Here is an 11508-nt window from a genome sequence, read left to right on the forward strand (position 1 = left end):
TTAAATCTTCCTAAGAGGATAAAATGCAGTGCTCTTAAGTCACTAACACTACTTTTTGTTTGCTTAAGGTACTAGGAAAGTTAAGCTATCAAGATGTAAGAGAAGAACACAAGTTATGCATTTTTACCTTTGAAAAGATACAGAAAAGGTTTAGCACAGAATATTAATAATTGTCATTATGTTCATTTAACTGTCACTACAGTTCATTCACTCTTTCTCCTAAGTATAAATTTATAGTTACCCACAAATTATTCAGAAATTATGTAGAGTATTACCTGAGTATTCAACTGTAAGTATCCATTATTTGCTCTCCAGGGACCTTAGGCAGAACCAGCAAGTATAACCAATGTCTTAATACTGATTTTTAAGAGACAGAAGAGTGGCCCTACTGCTAATTATGTGAATCCAACGGATTTGGCCAGAGCAGGGACCAGTGGGCTCCCTGGGAGCAGTCAGACAGCAAAACCAGTCCCCAGCAGCAGCACCAAAATGGGAAATCCACTCCCCAGCAGGGCAGGGTTTACGAAGAGCTAGTTCTGTTCAAAACCAACAAAGTTTAATTACAGTTTTCCCTTTTCCTACTTCCAGTTTTTCCCAAAGAACTTGTGGTTTTCCCCTGGAATTAGCCTTACAGCTAACCAGCCATATACAAAGCAAGTTTCTATAGGTTTCCTAGAAAATACCATCCTTTTGAAATGTCGTTTTGTGACGGGGCCACTTCACAGTTAAAACCTGATCAGTCTGTAAGATGAGACAACATGTCACATAGAACTTAACCTCCCTGATTTCTACTTGTATGGAATGTCAGTTTTCCTTCATTTCTACAGATTTTACTCTATTACTCCTATTGTTAAAAAAGTTAAAACCAGACTGTAAGGTATCTCTCTTTTTATTCATGCTTTTTCATTTTCTAGTCATAAATATGAAGCAAATGGATTAATTTGTTGTATGAAGTTAGAAACCCCTGTAATTAAACAGTTGCTTCCTTTAATGACAGTGTTATGAAGTAGAATATGAAACTATTGCTAATATATGGATGACAAGATGTTCCTACAGCCAGTGTTTTTTGGAATGCTGTTTTTTTTAATTGCCTGTATTTCTCGTCCCCTAGTTTTAAGAAACCTGATATTTTCCTCCAAATATTCACAAAGAATATTGGGAATGGGAAACGCTGCATACACCTCATGCTCTCTCCTGAACCCTTCTCCAATAACCTAGTAAGGGTTTTGTCTCAACTTCTGATGAATAGATTCCCAGAGGACAAATCTACAGGTCTGAGTGTCAGAATGAAAGCCCGAAGGGCTGTTCATCTCTTGCATCACACAATCGGGCTTGGGTACTCAAACAGTCCTCAGGGAGATAGATAAAAGCACAACCATTGTCCTACTGGTGTAACAGAATTTTACTTATTAGACAAAAACAAATCACAAGCTTAAAAACTAATTATTCTTTTTAAAAAAGGAAAAAGTACTAAGTACTATCAATTAGAGATAATAGTCCAGATTCTCATCTGATGTAAACTGGCAAAGCCTCTGGACTCAGTGGAGACTCAAATGAGGAGGATGTGGTATATTACATTCAGCAAATGAGCACTCACACAGCACAACAGACATGTTTTTAAAATATTATTATTTAGCTGATGTTTATAAAGTATTTCGACCATGAAAAGCTTGCTCTTCTTTTTATTTATAATGTTTTAGCACATACAATTTGTTCAGGGCTCTAAGAAAAAAAAAAACTCGAACAATAAAAGCAGATCCTGACCCAAAGGCTTCCAGCCTAAAAAACAGGCATCAAGAAGAGAGAACATGCTGTGAAAGCAGGAGAAGGGAACAATCCATAGTTATTACTTGTCTATTGTTTGCTCACAACTTATAATCATCACAGAAAGAGCAAATTTTTAGATGGGATCTCCAATGAGGGACAGGTGGAAACTGTGAGTTTAAGCTGGGAGGAAGGGAGAATAGGAAACACCACACAGAGAGAAAAAAGAGACAAAGATTATTTCAAGCATTATTGGTTGAAAAGGGGCAAGAGCTAAAAAGAAAGAAAAAAGGGGCAAAGTCCAAGACACCGGCTAGAGTAGAGTTGTAAAGAAGATGCGAGATAACACACTAACATAATTTTTGGTTTTGGGGTTTTTTTTGCTTTTGTGAGACAGAAGTATTATCGCTGAGCATTTTCTATTAAAAGGTCAAGCTGGTCCAGCCTGTTACCATACTGAGAGAATGACTCCTCTCACCTCGAAGTAGCTGCTTACTGTCATCTGAAAATAAACAATGTGATCTTCTACTTTGAATAAATATGCACAGAATTAGCTTTCTAAAACTGTCTCCAGTAAACACCATGCAATGTAAGAAAAAAAATCTTGCCTTACACAAATATAAAATGTAGAGACTGAAAGCCAGGCAACCTGGAATCAAGAAGTTACAAAAGGTTCATTTATAAGACTGCTGGATGTCTGACCACTTTTTGTTAATAGCAACTTCCAAACAAAACTCTCATTGACTTCAAATGGAGCAGGAACAGACCCAAAGATAGCAAATGAACTAATAATTCAGTACAAGGTCTGTAAAACACACTGGGCCATCTTATACTGTGGCATTTGATATTGATCTTAGCTTGGAAGCTATACAGCTATACATTTTTTACAGGACTATCCAACCCCTACAAAACTGATGTTAACACACAGAAGTATCAGGTAACTACCAAATAAACCAATTACATACTTGGCTTATTTTACCTAAACAAACACTGTTTTGTTTGTGGCTAAAAAACATCTTATATTCAAAATTATTTTCTTGTTTGGTACAACACAGTAAGTGCTTTAATAAATCTGCTAATTGCTTTTAATGAATGGGGAACAACTCTGCCTATGCATGTATCTTACATCAGCATGTGAGGACAGCCTTTGCTAACTGGTCTTCACTGGGGCTACTGCTGTGCCTAAACCTAAGCATAGATTTAAGGGCCTGGCTGAATTTTGATCTTGATTTGTTAAATAAAGCAAATAGCAAAACAAATGCCTGTAATGCAGAACTAGTCTGGGCACTCTGATTAGGTCCTTTGGTCTGTTCATTTGCTGCTTTCCATCATGTATAGTACGTTTACTGATGTACCCCAGGCATATAAAACACCTCCAACTGAGATTTTCCATCTCTTTTTGTCCAGTGTAAACAAATGCAAGCCTGTAACAAACTGGGGATTCCACATCCTTGGGTCTGAACAAGTAAAACTGTACATGAACCACACAAATGCACGGAGAAAGAAAAAAAGGAGTCAGGGCTGTGGTTTGAAGTCGTCAGTGCCCTCTGTTCAGGATAACTCTGTTGGCCAGCAGTAAAACCACCTTGAGTTCAGCTGGGCTGACCATCCTAAAATGTTCCAGAAAAAGCTTACCAAATGGGCACAAGTTTTGTTTACGCCACAGATTGGTATGTTTTCTTAAAATTCCTGTTGGAGTTTGTGCTCAGCTTTCACTATTTGAATTAGAGTAGTTTTCTGGAAAGCAGAAGTGTTATTGGCATCCATACAACCTGGAAAAACTACTGTTTAGTAGAAAATAGCTTACAATATTCTACCATTGCAGTTTACTAGCTAAATACTGTATTATAGTCACTATATGATATATCATTACATTTTCTGTGTTACAGCAAAGCAAAAGACAAAGCATGTATTAATTAGAAAGAAAACTCATTAATAGTATAATAGCAACAATCAATGAAAATTGATCAGCATGCCTCTGTTCATTTGAAAACTCCTTTTGATTTTCCAAGAACATCTCAAACAAAATAATAAAAAACCCATTTTAGAACAGCACATTAATATTTAATTACTGCGCTTCTAAGCAAAATGTTCACCAAATACTTCAAAAAGTGGATTTTCAGTCATAAATTAAGTGCACAAATTGCCATTATGGCTACATTCAAAAGAATAAAGGACAACATTCATTCTTGCTGCAGAGAAAATTAAGTCTCTTTAAGTGTTGCTCTTTGCCATGAAGTACTTCCTATCTATGTGGTGTATTTCATTTCCCTTTTTGGCAACAACTGCACATCTTTGAAGGCATTCTCATAAGTCTTCATAGCTGAACATTACCATACCAGTTTTGTTCTGGTCAGTTTAGCACAGAATTCAGACCAGGTTTCTTGAGAGTATCTCCCCTGCAAAGGGGAGAATGACCCAGGGCCCCAAGGCACCACTGACCTTCACAACAGCTTTCACTAAGCCAAAATAAGCTTTTATTTATTGCTGTTTGTATGACTTTTCAAAACTGACTATTCCAAACCACTTGTCAAACAGCTGCTTCATGATGAACTTTCAGCCCATGATCTGATACTACAAGATAAAGCTGGTGGCAAAACCTAGTGCCCCAGAAGGACTTGGAAACACAACAGCAACCCCCTTGCTCCCCTCACTAGGCACTGCTGTGGGCATCCACGGAGTTCAACCCCTACAAAGGGGTAAAAGTTTAGCAATGAATGCAGGCCTGCCACTATGTAATGACTCTTAATGTGCTTTTTGGAGCCCTTCTGATGAGCTCACCTTCTAAACTGCAACAGCCATAGAGGAAAACAAGTAACAAGAGCTATGAAACCACAAGATTGCAAGTAATGCAAATACAGATATTTTAAAGCAGGTAATTTAGCTGGAAAACAGTTGATGTCTTTCTGGACCCATACAGGAGTCTTATGGCAACCACTGTCATTTGAAAGTGACTCCACAACAGCCAAGAAGTGTGCTAAAAAGGTTATGAGAAGAAGCAGTGGCCAGATTCAGCCTGGATCCTTAGTGTCCCAGAGTTACATTGTTAGCTTTTCAAATCATTGTTAACTCAAATAGCCAGCTCAGAGAACAGAGTAATGGACAGTCCACTTTTGCTGAAAAAGAAAATTTGCCCAAAGTCTGTCTTCATTCAAGGAGAAAGGGAAAAGCATTCAAATGTGTAAAAGTATTATTTCTCCCCCTCTTGTTTAATAGAAAAAACATGTAATTTAATTGTAAAACTGTGCATATGGACTGTAAACTTAAAATCAGGCCAGAGATAAATGTTATGGTTTGGATATAAACTGAATATTGGTATTTATAATTGAAACGAGGACATAACCTTAACTTGTGTCACAGGCAGAAACACTATAATTAAAAACTTTTATGGGGTAATAACTAATTTTGTATTATACATGCTCTTTAGAGTTCCCACAGCAATGTAAAAGTTTTATTGGGCTCGATGTTATCAATGTATGCATTTATAAGCGCCCACATTATACAGCACAAGCTGTTCTCATCATCCAGAGGTCTTTTGTGAGAAGCGGCTCAACTAACGCGACCCGCTGGTCCAGCTTCCTCCGCTACACCTGCCAGCGAGGAGACAAACCGGTGCTGCCGAACGCGCACCCTACTGACAGAAGCCATGGATCACCTCACACGGTTTAAAACAAAAAGCACACCGGTAACTGATTCCAGGCAAAAGTAAGCTCAGCTCCCCGCACTCCAGCCCCGGCAGGGGGGCGCGCAGTGCCGCCGCTGCTCCGCGGAGCGCACCCGCGATGGAGCGCACCCAGGCAGGGCCTGTTCGCGCTGGGGACTGCGAGCCGGGGGCGCTGCGAGCCGGGGGCTCCCATCGCGGCATCGTGCTCGCATCCCACCGGGGGGGGCCCGGGACCGCGTCCCGCCGCGGGCTCCCATCGCGGCATCGCCCCGCGGGTCCCGGCGCGGCCCGGGAGCGCTGCCCGCACACCGCGGGGCTCTTGCTCCCCACCCCGCGGACCCCAGCTGCAGCCGGCGGGGGCCCGCCGACCCGGGGCCAGCGGCGGGGAGCGGCGGCCGCCCGGGGGCAGCGTGACTCCCGCAGCAAACTCCGGGACTTGGCAGAGGCAGCAGCCTGGGGAGGGTGGTGCAGGGGGGAGGGCAGCGCTTCCCACCTCCAGCCGCTAATGACATTTCTAGAAATTGTTTTCCCCTCCTCCCTGGCAGCCCCGCACCCGCCGCCGGGGCGGGCAGGGACGGGGGTGCGCCGGGGGAGGTCAAGGGCATGCAGTGGAGGGGGCGCAATAAAGACGGCCCGGGAGGGAGTTGCGGAGCGAAGGTGGGGGTGGGGGGTGAAAGGGGTGTGCAGGAAGGATGGGGGATGAGTCCAACCCGAGGTACCAGAGCTGGGTGAGCACAAGGTATTACATGGGGGAGGGACGAGTGCCGGTGACCCCTCCAGCCAAGCACCACACTCACCTCCCGGATCCACCCTGGCGGTCAGGGGAGGGGGGTACCCGTCCCTCTGCCCCTACCGAGCCAGCAATGCTGGGAGAGCAAGTGGCAGAGGAGACACCTCTTTGGGCTGCACCCTCTGCTAATGCACCCGCTGCCCCAGTTATTGTACCCTCGGGCCAATGCACCCCCCTTACTGCACGCCCACTATTACCGCACCCCAAATTTACTGCACCTCTCCAGGTAAGTGCACACCCACTCCAAATTACTGCACATCCCCCAGTTATCGCACCCCCTCCAGTTACCGCACATCCCCCGCAGCCCCTGTGTCCCCGCACCTGGGGGAAGCGGAGGCACCACTCACCATAGAGAGTCCAGGTCCCACTCCTGAAGGAGAGCTAAGTCGAAGCTGTCCATGGTGAGCGATGTCAGCGCCGCCGCGCTGCAACCGCACGGCGTCCGGGGCGCATCGTAACTGCACCGCGGGCAGGGCGAGGGCGCGGAGCACCCCCGGCGCCGCCGCCGGCCCCTCTCCGCACACGCGCGGGAGGGGACGGACCCCCACGGCCACCTTCCTCCCGCTTCCCCCTAGGAGAGAAGCGAGCACCCTGCCCCCAAAGGAAAGCACACGGTGCCACCGCTCGTGTGCGAGCGGCGCGGCGCGGCTGGGCTCGGCTGGGCTCGGCTCGGCCGCCGCCGCCGCGCTCCGCTCCCGCCCCGCTCCCCCGCGCCTCCTCCCTCCCCGCCTGCCTCCCGCCCGCCGCCGGGAGCGCGGCCGAGGCGGCGCCCGCCCGCCCCGCGCACGCAGCGCCCGCGTCCGCGCAGCGCCCTCGGCGCGGGGGGGCGCAGCCCGGCCGACAGGGGGACTTGCTGGGAACTTGCACCCCGGTGGGGGGTTTGCCCCGCCGAAGTTGCGTTTGGGGTGGATTTTTCCCCCTCTTCCTCTTCCCTTCTTGCTTTCCCCTCCTTCTGGCCAGGTACCCTGGGATGGACCACGGCACCCCGGCTCACCAGCACCTCACGCGTGGTAAGCACCACGATGTTTGGCAGAGAAACACTGGGGAGAAATTGTGACATTTACTGTGGGGCCGTGGCCCTGGGTCTCTGTGCTGGAGCCAGCAGCCTGGGGTGCTCCCAGGGGCTCTCTCCGCAGTCCAAGGGTTGGGCTGGGTTATGGCCTTTTTGCACCAATTCCTCCTTAGATGTGTAATAAACTGCACCTGTGCAAGTTTTCATGTCCACACCTAGACCTCCACAGCCAATTAAAGGTCCCTGGATTGCACGAAGCCTTTAAAAATGAGTGATCTCTGGTTAAAAATAAAAGTACCAATCATCAGCACTTGCCACCCAAAGCGAGTGAGATGCCTTGTGCTGCCATCCAGCCTGCGGGAGGCACCGGCTGTGTTATCTGGCTGGCCAGGGGAGGCAGGCGCTTCTGATTTGTAGTTGCTGAATCACATTAAGAGAGGTTAACACACATTAAATACTTTCCAGAATACTGGGCTTTTCAGCTAAGCAGTGAGTAGCTGCCAGAGAAGTGCCATGTCATCGCAGACAGGGAGAAGAAATGTGCAAAATCCGTGACGAAAAGAGGGGAATACTCACGCAACAGCACCAACGCGAATATCTGCAGAGCGATCCCACACTGAGAGATCCCTGCTCTTGCAGACCGAGCCAACCCAGCTGGCAGCTGGCTAGGGCACCCTGACGTGCATGACACCCTGGCAGCCCAGAGCACTGCTCAGGCTCAAGTATTTATGTCTCATCTGGTTTTGTGGCTGTGTGTTATTCGTTCCTGAGTTAGCCTGATTTAGTTTAGGGCTGGTAACCTTGCAGAGGCTGCGACGCAGCTTTGGCTGCAGCGTAGGCACACTCCAAGGGAAAGGTTTGAAAACCCCTTACAGTCTGCACGCCACTTTCAGCAAGTCATCTGCAAGTCCCAAGCCACTCCACAGCTGCTTCTGTTCCTTTGCACAGCCAAGGTGGTGCTGCCTCCTACTGCCAGAAGTCCCCCGACCCTCTGGATGTGGCACATCTTCAGCCCGGAGTGACACACGGGAGCCGGCTCCTGTAACAGCTGTCTCCTCAGGTGATGGAGAAGGATGTGTCCCGGTTGGGAAGGCTCCCCCCTGCCTAATCAGAGCAAATGAAGATGAAAAGGAAAAAAAATCATGCCAGTTCAGATGCCAGGCTTGATACAATATTCATGGACACATAGACCCACCTGAAAACAGGTTTTCTGACACCTAGGGTAAGACTTACCACACCAGAAGGTTGAGCCTGGAAAGCAGGTAACATTCTCAACAAATACATTACTTATGTGTGAAAGAGTGAAGGGCAGCATATTTACACTGACCTTTTCAAGCCACAGCCTGTGCTGCCTCACTCTTCTTATTTTAAGGGAGGTTGTACAACCCCCGTTGCAGCATGACCCTGATTCTTTCCCCGAGACCCAGCTTAAGCAGTGATTTGCAGAAGTGCTTAAATCACCTCTGAAATGGTACATACAGCAGGGCAGGCTTAGGCTGCCTTTATGAACTAAATCACTAGAAGTGGGACCCCCTTATATCAGTGCTGGAATTTACCCCAGGTCATTCTGTAAAGAGCAAGGTGGTCTGCAATGCTCAGAAGTGGTAACTCAAGTGTGGAAACTTGGAAGCAAAACTCCGTAGGCTAAATTCATCATCCAAACTGAGATCAATAGAAAATGTAAACAAACAGCATGAACAGCACTGAGTGAATTAAATTCCAAAGAGTAATACATAATGATAGACAGTATGGTTTATGTTTTTAATATGTTTTAACATAAAAAATTATTTTTCTTTTACATTTCTTGAATGTGTATCATTATCATAGTGCTCTTTTCTTCCCCATCATGGCCGTGATTCTCCTCTCATGCAGAGCAGAGAACATCAAGACTAATTGCACTGAAATTAATGTCAATTCAAAATCCCAACTGCTTTGGCTATCTGCCAGGTGCTCGATGTTTCCTCTGACCCTGGTAGTATTTTTGAAACTGTGAGACCTCACCTACAGGTTAACCTTCCACCCCTAATTTTGCTTCCTCTGTGATGTGCCTGGCCGGGCTCCTCTGCTGGCTCCTCAGTGTAACACTGGTTGGTCCCTGTGGCTAGAACATCTTCTGTGCTCCGTGTCTTATTAATTCAAATCCTTCCCTCTTTCCAGCCACTGAACAGTAAAAACTCCCCTGCTGCTTTCTTATTTAGAAGTGTCCTATCCATCCCCAGTGGGTTCCATGATCGAAACCATAACATACAGTAAATTGACACAGACTGTTTAAAAGAACTTCAGGATAGTGACTGAAGAAAGTCCTTCTCCACTGGCTGTTGCAACCCACAGCTTTCCTTCAGCCACCAGCAATCCCCTGTCATCCCTTGCTGTGTGACTTGTCAACATATTTTCAACTCCTGTAGGGAAGGAAACCTGCCTTTTTATAAAAGCATAGCATTATATAAATAAAAATATGCCATGTGCTATCTAATCCTGCTCGTTATACATGTATTTTTCATGATTCATATAGACATTACTTGCCCCTTCATTGTGCTCTTTCCTCTGTTAACCACTCTTCATTAAGATAAGCAAGCCAAGTCAAGCAGACTTTGTAAGAAGAGCTGAAGGCCTAGGAACAATATGTAATTCAAATCCGTTACATAAAGATTGCCTGTAACAGGAAAGCTGAACATCATCTTAAAAGTTGACATTTCTCTCTTCTCAGACTCTCTGTCTTAAGTGTGGCATAGCAACTGCTTGAAGAAGAGTAAAGATAATTTTAATGTAACATAAAATAAGGGGGAGGTGAGAAATACTACATTCTTAGTCAACATCCTGTACGCAAAATACCGCCATAGTATCTCTTTGGCATGATCTACCTTTCTTTCTTTCCCAGCAAGAAATTAATTCCCAGCGAACTCATAAGACCTTAGCTGAATGCTTTCGAAGAACAGAAGAGAGGAATTTCTGGAGGTGGCCAGCGAAGGAAATGCTTTAGCATTACCATGGTTTGTGTCAGGAACAAGAATGTCTACATCTTTCCACACACCAATGCAGAGTGGTGGGATGCAGGCAGAACCTCTTTTTCGCCTGTGAATTTCAGTGGCTGCTGGGGGCAGCCTCACAGCCATGTACATACTGCGTGGTCCGGGATTAGACAGTGCATGTCACATCTTGTGGTTTCAGGGACAAAGTGGGGGCTATTACACCTCACCACATCTCTTCAGTAAATCCATGCCAGCTCTTTCCCAACAGCCTAATCCATCAGCAATTCCTTCAGAGGGCAGATAGATGCATTGCTTGGTAAGGGAGGGTTACCAAGCACAGTCACACATTTATTGGTGTGTGATGTACTTCCACCTCTCACTGCAAGGCAGTGCTCCCAGGCAGCTCTGGTAACTGCTCTAAGCCCATAGGCTGTGACAGGATGCATGTGGTTCCTCAGTGAGTGTTTACATAATGCCTAGAAACGAATGAAAAGCCAAGAGGCATTATTTAGTCTTGCTTTAGCATCTCATCACCATTCTGAGTAGTACCTATTTCTGCTGGGCACCAGCTCCACAGGGGCAAGGGATCTTAAATTAGAGCCAGTTTTGCAGAATCAGTCCCTCAGTGCTTCAGGATGTGTTTTGTTTTTCCAGGGGTCTCTAAAGTAGTCTAATGAGTATACTTTATAAGAGGTTTGCTATTTAAATTCAAATACAGCGTTCCACTGCAGGTACTTATACCCTAAGTGTAAAGAGTTCTCAGTGTAGTAGTGGGTTTTCATAACCTCACAGTTTACAGCAAAGGCAAAGCCACTGGATTATCTAGTCTAGCCACCTGTATATCACAGCCTATCCAGTGTCACTATTCTTCCCATACTGACCTCAGGAAATGGCAGTTTGAGCAGTTGCACAGTTCATAGTTTAGTACTCTTAACATAATAAAATGTATGTTTGGAAATAATTTTTCTCTCTAAATAACTTTACTTTCTCCCTGTATCTATATGCCTTCAACCAGATAATGTTTCATTAAATCAGTGCTAAGTTCCAGCACAATGGCTGGCATTGCTTCAGCAGAGAGAGAAATGAGCTCTGAATTGTGCTTCCCTATTTATTTAAACTTGCAATCTGCTTTGAAATTCCTTAGGATGAAACTTGTGTTTATGCCTAATCACTAACCTCACTGCCTAACCTTAACTGACTTAGCAGGTCTAAGTGCTCCTTGATTCTATGCTCTTACATACCCCTTTATTGCATTAGTGTATATTGTTATTCGTTAGGTGGCTCTTCTCTAGTCACTACAAAAGATGCC

The 11508-nt window shown here is 45.6% G+C and overlaps 1 protein-coding gene across 1 annotated transcript in view; it reads right to left on the reverse strand.

The window, feature by feature from the left end:
• Positions 1 to 6708, reverse strand: part of AFF3 (AF4/FMR2 family member 3) — a 319326-nt gene extending 312618 nt beyond the window's left edge. Inside the window, exon 1 of the mRNA XM_033052493.1 lies at positions 6566 to 6708. Within this exon, the coding sequence (XP_032908384.1) occupies positions 6566 to 6618 (53 nt within the window). The 5' untranslated portion in view covers positions 6619 to 6708. The remainder of the gene's footprint in view (positions 1 to 6565) is intronic.
• Between the last annotated feature and the right edge of the window lie 4800 nt (positions 6709 to 11508).

Source organism: Catharus ustulatus, chromosome 2 (assembly GCF_009819885.2).
Source record: "Catharus ustulatus isolate bCatUst1 chromosome 2, bCatUst1.pri.v2, whole genome shotgun sequence".
Lineage (NCBI taxonomy): Eukaryota > Metazoa > Chordata > Aves > Passeriformes > Turdidae > Catharus > Catharus ustulatus.